Source organism: Rhinichthys klamathensis, unplaced genomic scaffold (genome assembly GCF_029890125.1).
Source record: "Rhinichthys klamathensis goyatoka isolate OS25496 unplaced genomic scaffold, OSU_Roscu_1.1 h1tg000579l_1, whole genome shotgun sequence".
In the NCBI taxonomy this organism is placed as follows: Eukaryota; Metazoa; Chordata; class Actinopteri; order Cypriniformes; family Leuciscidae; genus Rhinichthys; species Rhinichthys klamathensis.
Window position 1 is genome coordinate 237104 of NW_026607043.1, and position 26078 is coordinate 263181.

A 26078-nucleotide genomic window follows, 5' to 3' on the forward strand; every position below is an offset into this window, starting at 1 on the left:
TCCACGTGTCTCCACAAGTATTTCCCAATGTTGTTTGTTTTATGAAAGATTGCAAACATGAGTCGTCCTCTGTGAAGTACAGCGGGATTTAAAGGTGTGAGACCACTTGTGAAAATACTTCAATTATTCTTTTCTTTCTAATTTAATACAGCTTTTTGCTTTACAAATTATATTATGTGTGCTTCAGTGTAAGCAAGGAAATTTGAGCTTTTTAAACAAAGGTGTTAACATCCTTTTATATCATAACATTTCTTTGTTTTGCATTTTTTTCAAAATCCTAAAACTTTGTTTATTTCCATGTTTAAATTAGATTTTGAATCTAGACTTTACGGACCCCACTATGTTTGATAATGTAACATAGTACAGTATTATCACAATGAAGTCATTTCTATTAAAGTCAAGTCAATTCAGGGCTGATCAATTTCTAAAGCACATTTAAAACAACAGAAGTTGGCCACAAGTGCAATACAGCATAAAATTACGATAAGAATATAAGGACAAAGATTATATTTCTTTGAAGACAGAATCTCAGTGATTTTTAAACTCCAATGCCAATATTATTTGTTCTGTCTCTCTTTAATTAGACAGGATGGTGTCTATAACTTCATCACAGATTAAGGCACGGCCCCCAACTCAGAGGACGGCACTAGGACAGCAGAGGGCCCCTCAGTCATCCTCAGGACCAGAGCCCCCTCATCAAGGAGGACACCTCGCTCTCCGAGCCCAAAACAAACACAGAGTGGACCTCAGCCAGCACCAAGCAGACCAGCGCAATGGTAACAAGCCCAAACTGGGTAAGGATGTTTGAAGGTGGCTAATAGGAATTTCAAGCTGTTAAATTGTGTTTTAGATATGCATACTGTATGCCTTTAGATCTAAGCTCAAATATTTGTAAACAACTCAGATTGCATGTCTTCAGTATATCTCATTGCAGGTAATGTGTAATGATACGTGGCCGTATCTGGTATCCCCCTTCTGTTCGTAGCATCTGAGTCCGTCTATGTGGTATCACTGCAGGCACCCAGAGCCCAGGGGAGAAGTGCACCCATCAACACGGCCACCTCGAGTAAAAAAGTGACCACAGGTAATCACACATCATAGTGGTGCTAACCAGCAATCCATATTCAATATTTTAGCACACGCAAACCTAATATTCTTTCTTTGTTATACCCTTTTTTATGCCTGTATGTTAGAGCCAGCGGTTGTGGATGAAGTAGAGGACATCACAGTTAGAGTATTGTCTCCTCAGTCTGTCCTTATCACATGGGTTGATCCACTTGTTGAGAAGAAGAAGGAAATACCAGGGGGGTCTAGGTAAAAAGTTTTTTTTTTTTTGCATGGTGTGCCAAGTGGTATGTGGGCTGCACTGCATAAACTACCGTAAATAAGGAAATAAGTCTCTTATGCTCACCAAGGCTGCTTTGATCAAAAATAGAGTAATATTGTGAAATAGTATTATAATTTCAAATTAATGTTTTCTACTCTAAAATATCATTTACACCTGTGATGGCAAAGCTGAATTTTTGCAGCCATTACTCCAGTCTTCACTCTTCAGTGTCACATAATCCTTCAAAAATCCTTCTAATATGCTGATGTGGTGCCCAAGAAAGACATATTATTATTACGTTGAAAACTGTTCTGCTACTTACAACTTTGTGGAAACTTGGATTTTTTTCAGAATCCTTTGATGAATAGAAAGTTCAAAAGAACAGCATTTTTTGGAACCTTTGGACTATATCTATATATATATATATATATATATGAAGGCTATATTTCAGCTATAGAACTAATATGTGTGCAGGTATTACACAGTGAAATACAGAGAAAAAGGAGAATCTGCACGATGGGAATACAAGGACACCACTCAGAGACGTCTCATGATTGAAACTCTTTCTGCGGACAGCATGTACGAGTTTTCTATTTGTATCTCACAAGGAGATCAGAAGGGAAAATGGAGTGCATCTGTGTTCCAGAGAACCCCTGAATCAGGTTTGTTTATGCTTCATTGCTTCCTGATCTTTAACACAGATGTTTTGCTTATTCTGATTGATCCAAACCAATCTGACTTCTGACCTATAATGCTGCCTGAATCATAATCATACACTGTTCGTTCATTGGCCAGAGGAGAACTGGCCCCCTGACTGAGCCTGGGTTCTATCAAGGTTTTTTTCTCCATTCTGCCACCTGATGGAGTTCTGGTTCCTTGCCAATGTCGCCTTTTTACCATTGGCTTGGCTTGCTTAGTTTGGGACATTAAATTTAACATTTAATTTAAAATTCAACAATAATATTGATCTGCCTGCATTGACACTATTATACAAGAACTGAACTGAGCTGGACGATGACATCACGGTTTACTCCAGAGCAGCTATATATATATATATATAGATATATAAATGAACTAAATAACTTTTTTAAAACAAAAATGAAACATCACTGAACTTACTTAAGCTGGACTGTGACGCTATTTTCTTCTGGAAACAAACTTTTTTGCAATATTTTCCTGTTATCTCTGTAAAGCTGCTTTGAAACAATCTGCATTGTAAAAAGCGCTGTATAAATAAATGTGACTTGACTTGACTTGACTTAGTTTGCATTGTTGAGCAGCTAAATTCTGATAGTATTTATTATTATAGATATAATTTTCTGCAAACTAAAAAGGTCAGTGTCAGATTGAAAAAAATCTTAAAAGTGTTCTGGAAATTAAAGTATTCTATACAGAAATTACTACATTGTTTGTATTGCATTGTACCCCCATAAAAATGCACACACAAAACCCAAGACAATCTTGCCTTAGTTTTTTAAACCATGTAAGCATGATCTAACCGCCTAGTTCATTGTAATGTCACTGTTTACTGCCTGTTTGGAATTTTTGTTTGGAGTGATCAGAATGACCTCATTCCTCTGGAAAACGTAAAGCTGTCTTTTGTTTCCATCTGAAAATATCCAGGCAGAAAAAAAGAGTTAAGTTAAAGAGAATGCACAGTGCTCTATGCTTGTATATTAATTTGATTGTCATTTCTGTTTTTATTTTCTGCCACCTTTGTCTATACAGCTCCCTCTGGCCCTCCAGAAAATTTTGAAGTAAAACCACTTAGAGGAAAAGGTACTGCTGTCACAGCAACCTGGGATCCACCTGAGCAAACTAATGGGCGAATAAGAGGTAAGACCACAGGGTAGGCTATCAATTCAACAAGTTCCATATTTTTTATTTGTTTATTGTGTAGTGCACCGGGCATTACTCATTTCATACAGTTGTATCTGCATATTTAGCTGGGATAGGAGAAAGTGTTTTAACACTGATAATATTTTATACAGATATCTGTCAGCTCTTTCTATTAGTTTTGGAATATGCTCTAAATAAAGAACAGAAAATGACTTTGGCATTTGGAGAGCAAAACATTACTAATAGTTGACCATATGTCTTCCCTGAAACCACTTTGGGCATTGCCAAAATATATGGGAATGATAAGCCTCTTCAGCATCACAATTTCTCCAGCAGGCGTGCAGAGCACCAGTCTCAAAAGCTAAACCAATACAAATGTACATGTGGAAAACACAAATGTTCTCTGTTCATGCTGAAGGAACTTTCCTCTTTACTGTGTTATCCTTGGCCTAGATTTATTGATTCAGTCTTGGGTATTCCCAGTGTTCATTGGAAAATATTCAGCTATGGTATCCAAATTAAATTGACCGTACTGATTGATTTGACATCTACTTCCAGAGTACATCCTTTCCTATGCTCCTGCTATGAAACCATTTGGCGCAAAGTCAGTTACATACCGTGGCACCACCACCTCTGCTACCATAGATGGACTTACGCCAGGTGACCGCTATATCTTCAAAATCCGTGGAGTCAATAGGAAGGGACAAGGACCACAGACTAAAGCCATTATTATTTCAATGCCTGCATGTAAGTATTCCCAACAGATGTTTTCCCCAATAAACATTACTACACTAGCAGCTTTACAGAAACTTGATTAAGACTGGTATCTCAATTTTGTCTCCAGCCAGCACTACTCACTTAAGGAACACGGATAGCCACAGGACGAGTCAAAGTACCTCCAAGACATCATCCAACAATGAATCAGACAATCAGGAGCCAGATGAGATGGAAGAGTCTGATACTCAAACCACAACTCCAACCACCAATAGGCGGGGGCGCCCTCTTTCTCAGACAAGGTCCTATCACAGCATCTTATCCTCTGTAAGGGGTTCTGTCAGAAGCGGAGGCTCTAGCTCAAGGTCAAACTCACATTCATCTTCAACTAATACCAAAGTTAGAGAAGGAAATATAGATGAGGAAGAGAAGCCAACAGACAGTCCAACAAAAGAGGAGATCAGAGCAAATGAGGGTGGGGACACAAAACCAGAGAGCAGTAACAATGTGTCACCACAAACAGAGGAACATTCAAAATACTCATCTGACACTAAAGAATCAAAACCCAATAAGTCAGACTCTGTTCATAAAACATCTGAAGACAAACGTCCTTCTTGGACCCCTCGCACATCATCAATTGTTGATATAAGCAGATTAAGAAGGCCTTATTCTCGAACACATGGTTCTCGATCAAGGATGCGGAGTGAAGATTCTTCGAGCTCGTCGCAAAACCAAGAATCTGCAGCTACAAGAAAGGACCTGACAGCAGTCTCCTATCCTGAAGGAAAGAACTCGTACAACCAGATAAGTGTCACTGATAGGACGCCTTCTGTGATCTCACCTCAGGAAACCAGGCCTGAACCAGCGAAAGAATCAGAATCATCCTTATCCATCTCTTCTTCTCCAACTTCCTCCACAGCATCATCTTCATCATCCTCTTCTTCCACTTCATCTTCTTCAGTATCTTCTCCATCATCATCCTTACCATCATCATCATCTTCAGGTACAAGAAGGATTTCCTTCACGTCAGGTCGAGTCACAAATTTAGGATCTGGTGCTATGTACCCTAATGGAAGAAGAGTTGGAATTTCAACTAGAGCTCAGAGACTTCAAACAGAAAAGCACAAACCTGATTCGTCATCATCTGCTTCTTCACAATCCACACTGCAAACAGGAACCAGGACAAACAATCACGATACAACAAAGCAGCTTGATACCAACCAAAAAAACACGGAGCTAGACACAACAAAGGATGAACAACCAACTGCCATTGAAGAAACCAAAAAAAGCCTTACTGATACAACTAAAGAGGAACACCCGGAACAAAAGGAAAATTATGATAAAGAAGAAAAGAGTGATAGTTATGGTTCTACTTCCCATTCTCCTTCAAGGACTAACCCTTCTACAACAGGACGAAGTTCACCCTTTTCATTACCAAACCGAAATTCTAGGAAAGTTATAGGGAGTCGCAGACAAGATGGCAGAATACCGTGGAGTAGGACTGCCTCATCTATAGGTGCAGGAAGGCCGATTATTAAAGGATTTCCTTCTCGTTCTACTGCTGTGAGCTCTCAGGACACTAGTGATAAAACCAAAGTTTCACCCACAACAGTCCCTTCAAAGCATCAGATTAATCCTGTCTCAAATAAACCTAGTGTGCTAAATAGAGAAACAAATATTGCAATAAGTTCCAACAATCCCAGTAGTAATGAAGCTGTAAAAATTAGCAATGAACATGAAGATGATTATCTTTATGAGGGAAGCAAAGAGACCTTGGAGAGTCAAACCAAAGATGCTGTCTCAACTGCAGCATCTAAAACGACAACAACAGTTGTGAGTGAACATCAGAGACATGTCCAGAACTTTGAGAATGAAAGTGTGGATAGGGAACAAAGTAGTACCAATACCAGTTCAAAGTCACTTCCTACAGTTCCCCAAAGAGTCCCTATTTTGGCTTCTAATGGTCGGGTCCGCTCACCTGTGGTAGCAAGTCGTCTGAAAGGGTCACGGCTTCCTAATAGGTTGTACCCAGTACAACACAGAAGATTTGGCTCTGCTTCCACACTGGTGACATCATCCTCCTCTTCGGCATCATCACCTGCCTCCTCTCAAAACAGTCCAGCAGAGTCACCACTTATCTCAGATCGTGACACAACTGTCGGGAGTAATACTAATGTTAGGCTCACCCCAGGTTCAGTTTCTCGCTCTTCTCATGGGCTGTCTGCTGGTGAAAGCTCTATTGGGAATATATCTCCTGAGTCTCGGAATCCAGTGATGGGATCGAGGCTGCGGTCAGTTTCTAAGGAAAACACTCCAGCCAATGGCTACAAGCCAAGTTATGGAAAAGGTAAACATTATGTTGTCTGCAAGGATGCGCATGCTGTAAGTACAACAATTCCAGTGTGTGCATAAGTACACGTTTACTCATTTCTACACATTTCCATGTTCAGGCAAAAATGGACGGCCGAATCTGACAGCTGCAAATGGCAGAGTATCCTCAACATCTGATGAAAATGTAAAACCAAATGGAGTCCGACATATCACAGGTCCTGATGGAACGAAATGGGTGTGTTTACTTGCAGCGTTAATTATTGCTAAATTTGGCAGCCCTGAATAACTTAAAATCCATAAAAATGTGTAATAAATGATATTAGTTTATTTACTACTGGCAAATTTATGTTATGCACTTCTTTTCATTTTCCAGTTTATAAACCATGAAAGATTTAGCATAAAGTGAGCCATGGCAGGATTGTAGCCCTGATAGTGACCCTAGAATGTAACTACCCATTTCCATGACTTCTGTTACGTCTGTTGTATGGATACAATAATCAATCAGAGGGTACTGCAGTCCAAACAAAATTATCTTTAACGTAAGCAAAGACAGTCATGTGAATAGACATGTCTCTCTAGGCATGGAAACTCCACAGACAGGGAACCTTAGGGACACTTATTCAAGCAGGACTGTTTGACTGTTGCCTCATTTTTTGTTAAAGAAAGATTTTTCTCCTTCATAAAGTTTCATTCACTCTTTTAGATAGTAGATCTGGATAAGGGTGTCCTGATGAATGAAAACGGGAGAGTCCTTCAAGATTCAAGGGGAAGACCCAGAAAAGTTATTCTTGGAGAGGATGGCAAGACTATCTTTGGTGAGTGGATTACCATTTTAATTTAATACTATAGAAAACTACAGAAATGAGCAGCATGTTTTAAACTGACTTTTATCTCTTTTTGCTATATTAGATGACCAGGGCAGCCCACTTGTAAACCAGGAAGGATTAGCATTATTTGGTCATGGAAGGGACAGTCGACCTGTGATTAATCCAAGTGACAAGTATCTTACTGTTGGAGGAAAACCCATTGTGGGCTTGGACCGCCCTAAACCCAGGACTACAACCACAACTAAAACAACTACAACAACAACAACAGAACCTACAACAACACAAATGGTAACAGAAACATTGGAGCCGTCAACATTAGCTGCTGAGCCTACATGTCCACCTGGACTTTATTCCCGACTGGATAAGAATGGTTTCCCAATAATGGATGCTGATGGAATACTTAACTGCTACTCTGAAGGTGAGATGAACTCTTTGCAGCCACACAAAACTCATAATGTCCATCCCATAATGGTGTAATGTGCGTCAATGCAAAAATGATGCAAAAGATACTCTTAAGATGGGACAGAAACGTGTTTGGCCCAGTTTGTGACTAAAGTTGGCTCTTATAAAATGAGTCTTGTCACAGGCATGTAGTTAGTACCCACAAGACCTGATCCCCTGTAATTTAGAATCAGTATTCCAAGGATAATGTGAGTTAGGATGTACACAGTAAACCTCAAAGGATATCCTCTTATGCCTGAATAACCTCTGCTATGCTTTGAATCTGCCTGTGACCAGAGTTTTTGGAGAAATTCCTTTGTAGAAAACTGTCATTTCAAAGGTTGATTTCCTCCTAAAAGTGTACACACTTGGTGTGTTTGTTTGAACTTCCTGATCAGTCTGACATAGCAACATTGGCCCAACCACTGACATCAGTTTAGCGAGGGATTATCTGTTGATAATTGGTAGTGTAAACATTCTGTTTAATAATTTTTGCATTTCTAGTTGGTGACGCTATTGGCAGAATTTATACACTGTCCATTTAAGGAACTGGTATGGAGACAGCAGACTTTTGGTTTCGGGAGGAAAGTCGGGAGAGTGTAACTGTTTATTGAAAAAGAAAAAAAATGTAGGACTGGGTCTTGGTTCTTTCTAATAATTGGTTGTTGGTTGGATTTTGAGATGTGGGCATTGCACTCAAAGTTGGTGAAATTTGAAGAAATTGAGAAAATTTAAGAAGCCTGACATTTCTTTCTGAATGTGAGCTAAATCAGCATGGTATCTGATGATGTTGTTGATACTGATGAAGATGATGTTGTTGTTGATACTGAAAGTGATCAGGCAGACCAAACCGTAAGTCGTTGAGACTTAAAACTTTGAGGGATGGTAGTACCCACCCCATCTACAACATAACAAAGGCTCACCCCAATCGACCTGAAGATGGCGCTACAGCGATCAAAAGTACAAAATCGCTCATAACTACTAAACCTTTAGTCGCAGACTGAAGTGTCTTAAGGGGGTCGCACACCGGATGGGAAGCGCAGCTACGGCTCAGGACCCTGTTCAAAATCCTCCTCACGCCATTTACATAGTTTATATTAAATTGACATTATATTTGTCTCAAATCGTTGTTAATGTACATACTGACTTCACCCTGTGCTGCAAGATGCATTTAGTTTTACATTCATATACAGAAATCAGCTGTGTGGATGAAAATTGCTGATGTTATCGGATTTTCATGTGAGATTCTCAATTAATTCAGTTAACGCACGCCCCGAGGTAAAGTGTTTAGACTGCAGACTCAGCAACGATTCCATTTAATGGTACAGTACAATCATAACATAGTACAGACATTATCTTAATTTCATAATGTCCTTAAATATAACAATATTGCTGTCCATAAACTGAGAAAGTTTAAACTGAGAAAGTTTATTTCAGGTGTGCTACACCTTGTGTTGTCCTAGACGCGACGCTGCGCTTCTCGTCCGGTGTGCGACCTCCTTCATATTAGTGTTTCCCAACCCTGTTCCTGGAAGCACACTAACACTACAAATCTCTTTCTTCCTAATCAAACACACCTGATTCAACTCATCAGCTCATTAGTAGAGACTTCAAGACCAGAGATATATGGGTCAGGAGTCATCCAAAATGTGCACTGTTGGTGTGCCTTCAGGAACAGGGTTGGGAAACTGAACAAAACTCCCTGGGCCTGTTTGACTCATGGCCCTAGAGGTCTGTGAGAAATATGAAAGAATTCGGCCATCGGGGGCGCCGTAACGCCATTGCGTTTTTCAAGCGCGTAAATTATTGTATATTATGTGATTTTTTTACACATGCACACGATATTCATACCTCGTTCTGAACAACTTTGCCTGTAGGACCACTGCTTAGCTTGACTTCGTCATACTCATATTCTAGTCAGAATGTGAGTCTGATACTGCTCTATAGGGCTTTGATTATGAGGCGTGTCTTAACCGAACCAGGAAAAAAAAACTCTGCACTCAATTGGATAGACCTACAACCAATCAGAGCAACGCAGTTAGTGTTTTTTTTTATGAGCTACCAAAGTTGTCAACAGAACTCAACTACACGCACGCTGGAAGAAGTAGTAAAATAATGAGTGTTGCTTCTTTTACTTGGTCCTCCATGAGTGCGACCAAAGGAGAAACCACAACAACCACAGGGTTTTCATTGCGTCCCATCTTCTTAGTGACCATCGGAGCCAGCTGATAAATTAAACTTTTGCCGAATCCCGTAGGAAGGACGGCAAACACATCTTTCCGATCGACAAATGCCTTGATTGCAGTTCTGTCAGGTCCATAAAGTCAAGAACACACAGACAAAATAATTAAGAATTATTTGAATAGATTGCAAACAGGTTGATGTTCCTGAATTGAAATTTGGCGGTATGGCTCTGTTCAGGGAGTCCTCTGACCTTTCATGAGCACCATGAAATAGCAGAGAGTCAGAGGACAGCAGCAGCAGCATTAGGGAACGCTCACACAGTTTTAGACTGTGAGAGCTAGAATATCCCCCTGTGAACAGAGCAGGCAACATGACATAGCAAATGCCACGTTATGCATAAGGAGGAGCTGGGGAGGTGGCGGGCAGCAGAAGCGAGCAGCGAGCCAGCAGAAGCGAGCAGCGAGCCAGTAGAGCGAGCAGCAAGCATGTATGAGCAAGGTGAATGAGCTTTAAATAGGGCGCCTTGTTTGAGCTTTGGCCATTGAACAGCGAGGGGAGTTAACCAGCTAATGCGGCTCAGCTGGAGCAGATCAGCTGACGGGACAGTGTTGATAGCAAATAGCATAAGCAGCGGCTTGACTACCTGGCCTGCCAGAACTGACGCTGACGCTCAATTTCTGTCAGGTCCATAAAGTCAAGAACACAGACAAAATAGTTAAGAATTATTTGAATAGATTGCAAACAGGTTGATGTTCCTGAATTGAAATTTGGCGGTATGGCTCTGTTCAGGGAGTCCTCTGACCTTTCATGAGCACCATGAAATAGCAGAGAGTCAGAGGACAGCAGCAGCAGCATTAGGGAACGCTCACACAGTTTTAGACTGTGAGAGCTAGAATATCCCCCCAAACAAAACCACACCTGGCATTCCTCTGTGATACAGAGGATGATTATTTAACCACATGAGCTAATTCCCCCCAAAACAAAATTGAGTGTCTCGAACGGTGTCGACTGAGCCGCCCTAATTTAGCGATTTATAATAGTAAAATATTAATTAATTACTGAAATGACTAATCAAGACCGCAATAGCTAAAACATGCTGTTACCTAGATTATCTGTATTTAAACTGTTTGACAGTCTACAGTGTAAGCTCTATGGATAGATGACTAATCCACCTCTGAGAACGAGCTAGATGAATAAATTAACAGCTGATAGCGCATTCAGGGGCGTTAACTGAGCAGAGCGCGAGCAAAATAATGATCAAATGTGTTTTATTAACGAAACAAATCAGAGACTTGAGCTCATGGCTTCTGGTTGTCAAGAATATCCCGAACATCGGGACGGAGGTATCGTTCGTAAGCAGCAGAAACCACCGCCCCATAGCTTAAAGGGTTAAACCGGAGCGAGTGTCGCCGCCGTAGTTGTTGCACAATGCGTAAAAATGAGCTGTAAACGGTCCGGAGGCAGTCCGCAGAAGTTAATTCCTATCACAGCAAGCTGTTTGAATCTGCGCTGCATAGTGGTAAAAGCCAGCGTGAGCAACGCGATCAGTTGCCAATGACAACAGATAACGCACGTAGCCAATATGATCGCATAAGCATTTTTATGAAAACGACTAGTTAGTAGGGATGGGAATTGATAAGATTTTATCAATATCAATGCCACTAACGATTCTGCTTATCGATCCAATTCTTTAACGATTCTCTTATCGATTCCTGATAGCACTGTGAGGGAAAAAGTAGTCTTTTTCGGGGGAAAAAACAAGTTGTTTTATTTGTTTTAAAGCTTACACTTGACTAAGCAAACTGTACTTTTTATGTAATAAATGGAACCTTATTTGTAAAGTGTTACCGATTAGTTATACACCGATTAAACGCCCCGTGAGTTCAGTGTTGGAAAGATCAGTTGTTTTAACCATTCATTAAAACGAATCGGTTCAAATGAGTAATTAGTTCGCGAATTGGACGTGTCATTATCGGACGTCTGCTCGTTGTGTGATTATCCCGGCAGTTGGGACATCCCACAAGATGTGTGTCATCACAGAAAACATTTCATCACTGGATCGTTTTTTTCGTTTATTTGAAGTGTGATTATGTCAGCTGAATGTGCGGAACACTTTTCAGAGAAGATAAGGCAACGTATTTTAGCACAATTCACACCCAGCGGCAATTCAGGAAAAACAAATCTCCGAATGCTCCACAAAAAACTTTAGTCTCCCTACCTTACCATCGTGTCGTTTATTTTGATTAATATGTGCGAGGGAGAGAGGAAGACAGCGCTTAGTTTTGAGACGGTGAAGCCTACTTTCGCCTTGCTCCGAAGAGAGAGAGTGCGTGCGCGCGACCGAGGCTCTCTCGCTCTCTCTCTCTCTCTCTCTCTCTCTCTGCTCGATCAGTTTAACATGCGCCCTGTCACAAGCGCAGCGGTTCATCTACATTACCAGAGAGAGACCATTTTACTCACTGATCAAATAAGACTTTGCAGGACAAAGATTAGCTTTGGACGCGGTGCTATGGTGCTTGATAAAGGACAAAAGGGACAGAGCAGGAGCATCGATAAGAGGACTCGTTAACGTCGAGGGCATACAATATCGATGGATCGTAAAATTTAGAACCGGTTCTCGAGTGGAACCGGTTTTCGATTCCCATCCCTACTAGTTAGATAGCCCAAATGCCACACGGATAGCATTAACAAGAAGCATGTTGCCAACACACTGATAGCATTAACAAGAAGCATGTTGCCAACACACTGATAGCTTTTAGCAATGAAAAAAGGAACTTAGCTTCGTGAAGATTTTCAGAGATGAATGGAGAATGAATCACGTCGAGTCCTGTGTCAATATTTGCAGCAGAAGCGAGCAGCGAGCCAGCAGAAGCGAGCAGCGAGCCAGCAGAGCGAGCAGCAAGCATGTATGAGCAAGGTGAATGAGCTTTAAATAGGGCGCCTTGTTTGAGCTTTGGCCATTGAACAGCGAGGGGAGTTAACCAGCTAATGCGGCTCAGCTGGAGCAGATCAGCTGACGGGACAGTGTTGATAGCAAATAGCATAAGCAGCGGCTTGACTACCTGGCCTGCCAGAACTGACACTGACGCTCAATTTGTCTGTTCGTCTTTTATAATGAATGCGCTGTCGATTTCTTTTACTACAGACGCAAAAGCGGAATCTATACATCTCAATTCTCCAGCTGCAGTCATCTCTGAGGGAAACCAGTTCAACCGAAGCGCTCTTTGATAACGTGATGATTACGTAACTGCAGATCATCTGTCCATCATCGTATAAAGCCCGCCCTGGCAATTTGATTGGCCCGACTAATTCTGAACCGATCATAATTACTCCTCAATGGATCGAGTCCAGACCGAACTTCCCTACCAAAAAATGTTGTGGGCGGGGTTCGGGCTGGCATCCAGGCTAACCACTGCTATCAATCAAATCCAAAAAAATGTTTTACCTTAGCTTTACCCTTTGGATAGCTAGGGTCATTCAGAGATGGGCTTAGCCAATTGTACACAAAAGCCTATAGTTTCTAAACGAAAACTCAGAACTTCACAAAATTATGTAAGCATATGCAAAATATGATTCTTAACAAGCATGCAAACGTTTATGGATATTGGGCTATAGGTGGTGCTATAACAGTTATAATATAAAGGTTTCAAAAACAATATGTCCTGAAATTGCAGAAAAAAGGTATTTTTCGTCAATGATTTAGGTGTTTACAGGCTTGTTGTATAATATGTAATGTCTTGCGCTTTAAGGCCTTAAATGGCTTGAACCCCGTTAATTGCTGCTTGCAGCTATATTTTTTCTTCATTTTTCCATACTAAGTGGCTTTATAAGGTGCAAAGCGAAGATCTGTATGATTCAATATGCTCAAACTTGGAACTTAGATCTTCTTGTGTTGTATAATCATTTGTTATGTAATTCGGCTGGTTTGAACACAAGACAGCCAATGTTGCCAAGTTGCATTCAGGGACAGGCTTGTTTACATACAGTTTTAATAATTACTTGGCTTGTCCCAATAGTAATCTCCTCATTGCGACAGGAATCCCTGGGCTAGAGTATATTAACCATAAAGAATAGTGCGGTCACATTCTCACTACTCTAACAGAGCAATAACATTAACTTAACTTTTAAACCAACATTGAATAAAGTGCTGTGCTAACTACAAAAGAAAAAGAAAAAGTAATTGGACATTTTTTGACACTTAAAATGGCATTACTTTAAAAAAAAGTCCACAAGTATTTGGATACCTATGTATTAAATTACAAAATATTAAGCCAAATGACATTTATTTGGCTTAATATTTTATAATTTAATACATAGGCATCCAAATACTTTTGGGCCATTGTGAGGTTGGATCCTGTGGACTTTTACTCTTCCTGTTTTTGATTGCAACTCTATCTTACAGATGATTTTTTTGTGGAGACCACCACAATCCCAGTCCCACTTCCCACCACAACACTGGCTCCCACAACACAGACTCCTACAACACTGGCTCCCACTCTTGAGACAAGGCCTTTTAACAACACCCCTTCCTCTGAATTTGATGTGGCTGGAAAGAAACGGTTCACAGGTAATATATTTGCTTTACTACATACTACAACAGTTAGTACTCTGGTATAAAATGCTATAATCCATTTTCTTATTGGTTTCAAACTCAGCAATACCATGTTGAGATTGAACCACTCAGGAAACACAACTGGCCACTCACAGTTAATTTATTTCCAATAACCACAGCATTTCCTGTAGATGTGAGGCACTGGAGAGTTGAATGGTGAATGTGAAGGAAACTTATCTGGCCTACAAATGCAGCTCATTCCCTTGGTGATGTTGTAAGCAGCAAATAAAATAGTGCATAGAGCTGACCTTAGGTAGGATTTATATGCAAATACTTCTTGTCCCTCGGTAGTGGAATGCTTTTCCAAACTTCACTCAATCAGCTGAGTTCATAAAAACTTTCAAAAAAGAGACACAGCTCTTCTGTAAGCACTTGAATACCTAATTCATAACCAAAATGATTGCAAAGGTTCTATGATTATCATTGCACTATATATTCTACTGTTGTGCACTGTCTCGGCTCGTACAAAATGGCGGCGCGCGCAAGTGCAGCGGCTTTGAGCTCTCTCGTTCGGTGCTTTTAGTATGTTTAATAGGTGTTATGTGGCAAATGTATGGCGAACTCTGCCAAGCACAATGTGTATATAGTCGTACGAACCTGATCAGCATTGGTGTACGAAGTAGTGTTCCAATCACGGACTATTTTCAACACTCATACCTGCCTACACCCCTCACATCAGGAAAAATAAGCCCACCATTAGAATGATTAACACCTGGTCAGAGGATGCCCTCTTCCAGCTCCAAGACTGCTTCTCAACCACAGAGTGGAGTCTATTTGAGAACCAGGATGTGGAGGAGCATACAGACACTGTCCTATCCTACATTACATTCTGTATTGAAAATGCAACCGTCTCGAAACAGATCAGGGTTTTCCCAAACCAGAAACCCTGGATGACAAGGGAAGTGCGGCTCCTTATTAAGGATCGTAACACAGCATTTAGGTCAGGGGACAGGGCACAGTACAGCTCAGCTAGAGCTAATCTAAGGAAGGGCATTAGGGCTGCTAAGGCAACATACAAAAGGAAAATAGAGGGATACATCGTGGACAAGAACCCACGTCAAGTGTGGCAGGGACTACAACACATTTCAAACTACAAGGGCTACAACATCATATCTAACCCCCCTGATGTTACAATGGCAGAGGAATTAAACAGTTTCTTTGTCCGGTTCGAGGTGAATGGTCCATCAACTCCTCCCCCATCCTTCACCTGCACCTCACTATCCCTCCAGGAACATCAGGTGAGGAGAGCACTAAGGGAAGTGAACCCGAGGAAGGCGGCTGGACCCGACGGAGTACCAGGGAAAGTACTTAGGGCCTGTGCAGACCAACTAACGGGGATTTTCACCAAGATCTTCAACATCTCTCTGACCCGAGCCATAGTTCCATCTTGCTGGAAATCCGCCATCATCATTCCAGTTCCAAAAACATCAGCATGGAAAAGCCTGAACGACTTTAGGCCCATCGCACTAACATCACTTGTAATGAAGTGCCTGGAAAGGCTAGTTGCCCAGCACATCAAGGCCTGCCTTCCACCATCATTAGACCCTCACCAGTTTGCCTATAGGGCAAACCGCTCTACTGAGGATGCTATTGCCATCACCCTTCACTCAACGTTGAGTCACCTCGAACACCCTGGCAGCTATGTAAGACTACTCTTCATAGATTTCAGCTCAGCCTTTAATACAATAATTCCGGACATTCTGATTAAAAAACTTTTGGGCTTACACCTCCCTCCCTCCACCTGTGCTTGGATAAAAGACTTCCTCTCAAACAGATCACAACAAGTGAGACTTGGTCATCATCTCTCCTGTCCCCTTACAATCAGCACTGGCTCCCCTCAAGGCTGTGTGTTGAGCCCACTCCTGTACACTCTTTATACATCTGACTGCTCCCCTTCTCACCCCTCCAACCTTATCATAAAATTTGCAGATGACACCACGGTGGTTGGTCTAATCTCAGGTGGGGATGAGACAGAGTACAGAGACGAGGTCCAGCAACTGTCATACTGGTGCTCATCAAATAACTTACTGTTGAATACAACAAAAACCAAAGAGATCATCATAGACTTCAGACGAAACAGCACAGCCCACGCTCCACTCCATCTAAATGCCGAATGCGTGGAAAGGGTCTCATCTTTTAAATTTCTGGGAGTACACATTTCTGAAGACCTCTCTTGGTTCATAAACGCTAAAGCAATAACAAAAAAGGCCCAACAGCGACTACACTTCCTGAGAATTCTCAGGAAAAACCATCTTGAACAGAAGCTGCTGGTGTCCTTTTACCGGGCAATCATTGAAAATGTACTCACTTATTGCATCATAGTATGGTATGCGGGATGTTCGGTGGCAGACAGGAGGGCTCTGCAGAGGGTCATAGGTTCAGCCCAAAAGACTATAGGTTGCCCCCTTCCCTCCCTGGAAGAGCTTGCCAACTCCCGCTGCCTCAACCGGACTAGATCTATTCTCAAAGACACTGTCCACCCTGCCCACCACCTGTTCAACCTGCTTCCCTCTGGCAGGCGCTATAGGTCAATGAGAGTACGCACTGCCAGATTAACAAAGAGCTTTTTCCCCTGGGCCATACGTTCATTGAACAAACAATAACCCTGTGGAATAAAGGTAATTCCTCCTCTCACTATCCTCCTGTCATGACCAACCACATTGCCTCTAGACATGATCTCATCTGCGAATATTCTAACTTGTATGCTGAAACCTGCTGCTATGTCGAAACCGCTGCTATTGTACACATATGTGTGTGGGAGGGTGTGTGTTGTCGGGGAGGGAGGGGAGAAAGGGATGGGGGGTGTTTGTTTGTCTGTTATATTTATCTATTAGTGTGTATTTTGTCTAAAGCACTGATCTGGAGTAGCACTTGGAATTTCGTTGTGTTAATACACTGTATTTATGCAATGACAAATAAAGCTTGAAATTGAAATTGAAATTGAAATATTCTACTGTTGTGCACTGTCTCGGCTCGTACTCTTCAGCTGCCCAACTTGTATCATTGCTAAAATTGTTGGTTCCTTAAGCCTAATCAATTTGTGTGTTTGTATGCTTTTACACCTAGCATTAACATGCATTTTTAGTTGACTCCCATGCCAAATATACATAAATACACACAAAACACAGTTTGATCGGATTGTGATCGCATCACCGAAACTACATCCTGAGGTGTCTGGGATAGATTTTGACCACATTTAATGAAGATGTAAATGCAAACATGTTTTCATTATCCGCATTCAGCTACACAAGTAATAAATGAGATTATGCTGTAAATAAACATGTCACTTTGACAGACTGAGTCGTTAAAGTCCTGTGTTGCAAGTTCTTTTCATTATTCTGCTCTCGCAGTGTGAAAAAGACAACAGTCACACGCTCTTGTGATTATCTCACCCGATTCAAATGATTTCACTCTATTACACTTGGAATCTAATTTCTCTCACAATAGAGAGCGCTTTGAAACTTTTCACCTCATTTATTCGCTTCTAGACCCATTACCATCCTTTACTAAAGGATTACTTTATCCAATTTTGAATCATGCAATCCAGTCACACTGAAAATACATTGAAATGAAGGTGTGAATGCAATCCAGCTAAAAAATATCAAGATATGACACAAATGTTTATGCCAAGTGTAAAGGGTCTATCATACAAAATAAGCTAACATTTGAAAATTGTGCCATATCAAGAAGTTACTAGTAAATGTGTACACTATCGTTTAAAAGTTCGGGGTCTGTAAGATATTTTTTTACAGTTTTTGAAAGATGTCTATGCTCACCAAGGCTGCATTTATTTGATCAAAAATACAGTAAACCGTAATATTGTAAAATATTATTACAATTTATAATAACTGTTTTCTATTTTATTATTTTAAAGTGTAATTTATTCCTGTGATTGTTAAGCTGAATTTTCAGCATCATTACTTCAGTCTTCAGCCTGACATGATCTTTCAGAAATCATTCTAATATGCTGATTTGGTGCACAAATGTTTGAAAACAGAATGCTTGATATTTTTGGGGAAACCTTGATGCATTTTTTCAGGGTTCTTTGATTTAATTTAAAGTTCAAAAGTACAGCATTTATTTGAGATAGAAAACTTTTGTAATGTCATATATGTCTTTACTGTCATTTTTGATCAGTTTAATGCATTCTTGCTGAAAAATGTCTTTATTGACCCCACACTTTTGAATGGTAGTGTATTGTAAAAAGGGAAAAAACAAAAGATATGTCTTTACCTTTACCCTCCCCATTTGGATCATGTTACTCTAAGTTTACCTTCTACTTTTAGAGGTCTCTCCGCTATGGCTACAGTGTAACTAACCTTGTCAACCCTCATGTCCGCAACAAATACCACATATCATGTGTTGGTAGAGGCAATTTTAGAGGCCATTGACTTTACAGGCTCTCAGGATGTTTCATGTGGGCAGCTTCTGTAGGAAGTATTTGAGAATGCCTGAGTGAAAGTATTTAGACTCCGCTCTATAAATTATGGCTGAATGTCTGTGGGTTTGGGCTTCCTTCCCAAATACTCCAAGACCCAGTGTGTGTGTGTGTGTGTGTGTTATGAGGATAAAGGTTATATAGGATACAGGCTGTTAGGACATTGTTTCAAACAATAATTCACATTTGTTTAAACATTGCAATTGTATAAAATAATGCAATTGTGTTCCACTCAGCAATGGATTAGTACAAAAATTATGCAATCCTATTCAACCTATGTTACCTGACTCTAGTCAAGCTTTTTCAAGTTTTTACCAAGACTGACTGTAATAGCCTTTCAACATCAGGTTCAACAGACTCCATCTTTCCGAACTTAAATCTCCACAAGCTATACACCTAGCTCTGGAACATTGTATCAGGTCCAGTTTGCATGCAGAGACTGTGCCAGTTGCCAGATGAGTTTCAGAAATGGTTATGCTGAGCTGGAGCTTTGGCTAGTGATCAGGCAAATTTAGTTCTGCCCTCAATGACTTTACAGTATTGCACTTGCAGTAGGGAAGTTCACTTTGCTATTGTAAGTATCTAAGCTCATACATATAACAATAAAATATTTTTTAAAAATTAAATATTTTATTGGCTTCTATAGCCACGTTTTCGATTGTCTAATCAGTAGTTTTGTTTGCAACAATAATGTCTTTCAATTAAAGCAAATATTGGTATTTATATATTAAAATTTAATATTTATATGGGATTAAATCATTATTTTGAATAATTAATAGTCATATATGTTATTAATTTGAAATGTCTTGTCTTTTTGATTGACAGCCTTTTTGATTGACTGTTTAAAATCTATGGTTAACAATGCACATGTGTCAGGTATCACTGATTAAGGTGCATTTCTTTTAATGAATGTATTATGAAAAGACAGGTCACACTACCTATACGTTCTGTTTTTGGTAATTAGCCAGCAATCCAAGAACTCCTGCTGTTTCACGGCTCCTCTAATGTGCTTGTCTTGGCAGAAATGTGACATCAACTTCTCTGGCTAGATACATAAAACAGCAGAAGAATGAGAAAAACATTATTAGCCAACTCTTCATTGTTTAATGAGGGAGGCCCTCAATGGTCCATAGGTTGGTGATTGTAATGCATTTAAACTGCAGTATTAGAAAATGTCTATGCCCAGCAGAACTTTGAAGTGAAATAGAGATATCAGCACCATTTAGACCACTGGAGCCAGAAGCACTGCTGAGCTCTTCAAATTCAAAAGTATGATTATTAAAAGAACCAAGGAACCAAGCTGTGCCTGTAGAGAAATACTGCATGTTGCAGACTGTGGCTACAGGATTTGGCCTCATAATGTGAGTATTACTAATGGGTACAAGAGTAAAACTGAGTTGAGGAATCTGTCATACATTAGAATGATAGAGCCAGTATATAGCTCAGCTAAGATTGAGCAGAAGCACTTCAACATCAACATTTCCAGGTCCGGCTTGACCAAAACAAGCTTCATACCTATAAAAACAACACAACTCTTTGGTAAAATGTCTTATCCTCAATGCGTGGAGAAATAAATCCTGACACTCCAGACTTTGGGCTGCACAACAGGCACATACTTACACACTTAGACATATGCAAGCCATTTAAACAGTGAAACATGTCAAGATAGAAGCCCTAAATAAAACGACATGAACTAAACGTGCTGATATCAGCTGAGAGAGGCTTCCTTCTGGCCCAAACCTCAGACGTGTCTTTTAATATTTATGGGTTTGATATCTAAGGGTGTTCTCTGCTCTCCAGATACGCCACAAAATCCACTATATTTCACACTGCTTCTGTTGCGTTTGCTTCCACCTTAGTGTACGACTGTGTCTGTAGGTGTGAATGCAGTAGTTGTAGCAGTTTCTGTGCATATAAAAAACTACATCAAAATGTAGCCTTGTGCTGTATAATAATATTGGAAGATATGTCTTGACTCTTCTTAGCATGCTTTGTTCAGTTTTTCTCCCCATCAGTGGTTTCCTCTTCACACACTGTATTGTGGTTTTCGTTTTATCACCCGTAACGAGTGCACTCAATGCAGCTTGTTTGTGTGTGTGAGTCTCATTTGGTCACTGCGGAGGCACATGCACAGAAGTGTGTTTTTTGTTCTGTATCAGGGTTCAACATCACATGGAGCTTTTGATTAGGTCCAGGTGTGAATCTTGTGGCCAAATCAGACAGGGGTTTCTGGAAGTGTTCACAGCTGTGGAGCTGGCACTGTGTGGAACGACAGAAATAACAAAATTTCATTGAGCCAACAGGAAAAGTCTACAGCAAAATATCAACAATGGAAGCTTTTATTGTCTGCAACCACGAGCAAGCGTATATTGGGTACATTCTTAAACTAGGACAACAAGCTAATGCAAACAACACAACAGAAATGTAATGTTTACTGAACGGTACTTCCAAGTTATTTGTTGTCAGTTTGCACGAACGTCCATGGATGTTTTGCAATCCTTTTTGTATTAGTTGTACCTAATAAAACATACAGATTGAAAGCCAAAGGCAATTTATGTACTCTACCGTTCAAAAGTTTATGGTCAATTTTGCTTTTCTCAGAATGGATGCATTAAATTGATCAAAAGTGACAGTAAAGACATTTAAAATATTACAAAAGACTTCTATTTCAAATAAATTAATATTCTTTTGAACTTGCTATTCATCTAAAAATCATGAAAAAAAAAGTTTCCCTGTTTTCAACATTAAAAATAAGAAATGATTTATGAAGGGGCATATGACAATAAAGACATGAGTAATGGCTGCTAAAAAATCAGCTATACTATCACAAAAATACATTTAATTTTAAACTATATTAAAATAGAAAACAATATTTGACAGTATTACTATTTTTACTGTATTTTTGATCAAATAAATACAGCCTTGGTGAGCATAAAAGACGTCTTTAAAAAATATTTTTTTTGAAATTTAATGACCCCCAACTTTTGAACGGTAGTGTATACATAATAAATTGAAAATCTGGGAAAAGTTCAAAGCAAAGAAACGTTATGATGCAAAATAAAGAATACAAATGTTTTGATTATTTGACTCTTTATACGTTCAGATAGTTTCCAGTGAAGCTCAAGATAATCTCAAATCATGCCGGAAAACATGATCTTCAGGTTTTACACAAACTTGTGCTGCTGCCAGTAAAGCAATAGGGGGAAAAGTAAAACCAAATACTATAAGATATTATGGCAGGAATTCAGATTATTACTTAAATTGTCAAATGCGTATAATCTTTAATAAAACCTTTTAGTGTAGTGAAATTGTATTTGCTTTTCCTTATTTCCTCAATTCACATCTTTTGCTTTTCTTTTTTTCTCCTCACTCACCTCCTGCTCTCAGCTCCCTATGTAAACTACATCCAAAAGGACCCTGGAGCTCCCTGTTCCCTCACTGAGGCTCTGGAGTACCTGCAAGTGGATGTCTTAGCAGACTTGATGGAGAAGGACCAACAATCATTCAATCAAAAGCAGCCACCCAAAAACAAGCCCCATAATGTCACTGTGGTTGCTATGGAGGGCTGTCACTCCTTTGTGATTTTGGACTGGGCACTTCCACTGAAAGATGACATGGTGTCTGGTGAGTGACAGTCTATAACAGTTCCTTTTTTATTATAGACGGTGAAACTGGAAATTTTGTCTTGTGACGTCAGAATCGGAACCGGTAATAACCTTATTTCCAGGCTTCTGATTGGCTGCTTTGGAATGCTCTTGACAGCGCTTCATAGCTTGGTTTTGCGTTTTCATGTCGATGCGCATTTTTTTTAAACGGATGAGGAAAAACTTTGTTTATAAAACTGTGTACGTGTGGACTAGGCCTCAGTAGCTCTTTCAAACATACCAAAGGTGCAGTGATATGTATGAAAAAACCCAGTCCAATCAATATCAGTCTATGATGTTTGGTTTCTCATTCGACAATGTGTAAGCCAATATCCCCAAAAAAGCTAATGAATCATGTATGAGCCTGTTTGATAGCAGCACTGGAAAATATTTACAACCCAGCTTGATTTCTGTTCTTGTCTGTGTTTGGTTAATCTGTTAATTTGTTCAGTTCTGTCTTTCTCCGCCCCCTGCCTGTTTGTTTCCATGATTGCTGATTTGATTTGATGTGAGTTTCAGTTCAGGTGTGTCTCGTTAATTAGTTCCTCTGTTTGCTGTCTATTTAAGCCCTGTGTTTCTATCAGTTCTTGGTCAGGAAACATTGCATTTAGTTGGTTGTTTTGTTCATGTTCCTGAGATGGTGTTTTGAGTTTGTTTTTGAATAAAGCTGCTGCAGTTAGATCCTGTTTCATCTCTGCTGCAACCACCTTGTAACACATGTCAACAACAATTTTATCATTTGAAGATTTAGAAAGACAACTATGCAATTTGCTAGTTAACTGCATGCTTTCCTTGGGTGGTAATAGCACAACATCAAAGAGGTAGTTCACCCAACATTGAAAATGTCTGTCATCATTTACTCATCCTCATGTCAGTCCACCTGTATGAATTTATTTCTTCTGTGGAACATAAAAGATGATTTTTCCCACCCTGTCCATTCATTGGTGTATGAATGAGTGAGTGAATGGGTGAATGTGAGGCAATATGTAAAGCGCTTTGGTGGCTGTTGGGTCTGTGAAAGCGCTATATAAATGCAGTACATTTACCATTGGAAGTCAGTGGCCACCAAATCTGTTTTGTTACCAACATTCTTCAAAATTTGTTCTTTTGTGTTCAACAGAAGAAGAAAAAATGTATATGGTAATGATCAATATGAGAATGAGTGAATGATGACAGAATGTTCATTTTTGGGTGAATTATCCCTTTAATTGTGGCAGGCAAACACCGCTGACATTTGTGAATTGGTACATTCCATAATATACCTAATTTGCATAGAAAGAAGCTGTGTTGGGATGGCTTCATTAAAATTATGATGTACTATTTTGGCTTGTTCTGTAATTGATTGAAATGGATTGTGTGTGGTTTGTAAATAAGATGCAAGATTGTGTTCTGAAATACCACATGCTGAAGTTCCCTGATCTGTAAAAGTGTAGTATGCGGAATTGTCTTACATCCTGTCTGGTTTTCATTTAATTTGCATTTCCAAACATAAAGCAATATATAACACTGCTCCAGCATTATTGACCTGGACAGTTTTATCCTGATTCACACATAAAAAGAGGCAGTTCCCACAGCCACTGTTAGTGTCAAGAGGTGATGTGTGAGGAGGTTTAAATTCAGGGGGATTCCCTGCCAACAGTCATCTGATAAAGTTGCTTAGATGAATGGTGCAATTATTTCAACACATGAAAAATAAAGTCCACATGCTCTTGAATCAAATTTTACAAGGCAATCTCATGTTACTGCACAGTTTTTTTTTATACAGCTTTACACAGTTTTTACTGGACCTAAACGCATTTATATTTACTATTAGTTTTTCTCGATTGCTTAAACACTATAACCAGGCTTTTGAACTACAATTTCAAAACGATAATGCCAGTTATCAAAAAGCACACCCATTTCACTGAACTATGAACACAATTCCACTGTTTTGACACATTAGTCGGATTTGTTGAACTGTCACAGCAAAACTCTACACACAAATCCCTTCATTTCTCATTGCCTACACCACGTGGTCATTTAGAAAGCACTAGCATTCAAAATTGTTCACTCAAGTCAGCACAGCTTTAGCTCAGTTAGCACACAATTACCCAGGTGAAAACACTAAGAGTCAAAATTGAACACACATCAGTCAGATCCTTCAATAGATAGATAAAAGGTTATACAATCTTTTATAAAAGATAAAAATCAGTTTACTGAGTTTTGGAACAATGGATCCACAGAGAAATTAAGCAATAGGTCGAGGAGGGAGAGGAGGAGGGAGAGGAAGAAGAGGAAGAGGAGGAGGAAGAGGCGGAGGAAGAGGAGGAGGAAAAGGGGGAGGAGGAGGGAGAGGAAGAGGAGGAGGAAGGGCAAGGGCAAGAAGACAAGCAGTCTCGGATGAAATTCAAGCCACTTTAGTTGGCCATGTCCTTGTCCATGGTATGACTATGAGGGAGGCTGGGCAACGAGTAAAGCCAAATTTGAGTCGCTTCACCGTCGCCTCCATCATCAGAACCTTCAGGGAGGTGTGGTGGCAAACAAATTTCTATCACTGAATTTCCAATTGTCTTTGATGAGGTTTATGTTCTTGCAAGAAAAGGCCAGCATTCGTACAGTCACACAGAGTGGCTGCAGAGTGTGACAGTGAAGGGAGGGCATCCTTTCTCCTTTAGTCTTGACTCCCAGAATGTTATCTTTCTAGGCCAATGATGGCATTTCAACCATATGTGGAACATTCTTAGACTTGTTCATCATATTGTATCCTTGAGAGAACACTCTTTAACCTTCCAATACAATTCCATATTTGAATAAGGTTTGTGTGTGCTCTTTTACTGTCATATGATGCTCACACACATCTTACGAAAGAGTAGGAGCGAGTAAAAAAAAAAGATTGGGGAGAGACCACAAGCACCTTGACTTACCAGTTTTGGAAATGTTGTTTTGAATTTATAGCACCAGTGTGTAAGACTATGTTGTAGTGTGTGTATTTTTTTAGGGCTTGTGTGTCCTGTCTGAGGGCAAAGTTTGGTTTTTCAGCAAGAGTGAATGGTTTTGAGTGTAGAGCTTCATTTTGACCTGAAAATAGGATGTTTGAGGAATTGGGTGAGACGTTCTGGATTTGTGTTCACTGTTTTGAGAATACGAGGCATAGTTTCAAGAAATGTGTTTAAGCAATCGAGAAAAACTGTAATACGTTAACAAATTCAACAATTGTATTTATCATTTTAAATTTAAATTTAAATGTGTTTGAATGTGCATGTATATATACTACGACCTGAAATTGGGGTCGGTAAGATTCATGAATCAGCATATTAGAATGATTTCTGAAGGATCATGTGACACTGAAGACTGGAGTAATGGCTTAAGCTTTGCTATCAAAGAAATAGGCCTAAATTACATTTTAAAATTTCACTTTCAAAGACATTAAAAATCTTACCGACCCTAAACTTTTAAACGGTAGTTTCTGTAAAGTTCAGCTGATGATTGTTATCAACAGCTGAAATTGTTAACAGATCCTTGTTCTTTTGATAATCTCCTTTATTTAAAATGTATGTTACTTTTTATTTACTTTTTCAGTCATCTTCCCTTCTTTCATAAAGCTTCACTCCTGCACTGCCTCTCTCTTTCATTTTAAATGATGGAAAATACGCACACATGCTTTATATACATCCTGCTGCCTCGGCAGGAGTTTAGCCCTTCCATGACGTAATAAAGAACTAGGATTATATTGAAGAATCCC

General features: G+C 39.7%; 1 protein-coding gene across 2 annotated transcripts in view; it reads left to right on the forward strand.

Annotated features, from left to right (window-relative positions):
- Nucleotides 1-26078, forward strand: part of fndc1 (fibronectin type III domain containing 1) — a 40919-nt gene that overhangs the window by 9230 nt on the left and 5611 nt on the right. For both annotated transcript variants that reach the window (XM_056240054.1, XM_056240055.1), the window contains 12 exons: nt 585-794; nt 986-1084; nt 1194-1314; nt 1802-1989; nt 3056-3163; nt 3725-3913; nt 4011-6227; nt 6331-6446; nt 6915-7026; nt 7121-7456; nt 14066-14230; nt 22101-22337. In XM_056240054.1, the coding sequence (XP_056096029.1) occupies nt 585-794; nt 986-1084; nt 1194-1314; nt 1802-1989; nt 3056-3163; nt 3725-3913; nt 4011-6227; nt 6331-6446; nt 6915-7026; nt 7121-7456; nt 14066-14230; nt 22101-22337 (4098 nt within the window). The remainder of the gene's footprint in view (nt 1-584; nt 795-985; nt 1085-1193; nt 1315-1801; nt 1990-3055; nt 3164-3724; nt 3914-4010; nt 6228-6330; nt 6447-6914; nt 7027-7120; nt 7457-14065; nt 14231-22100; nt 22338-26078) is intronic.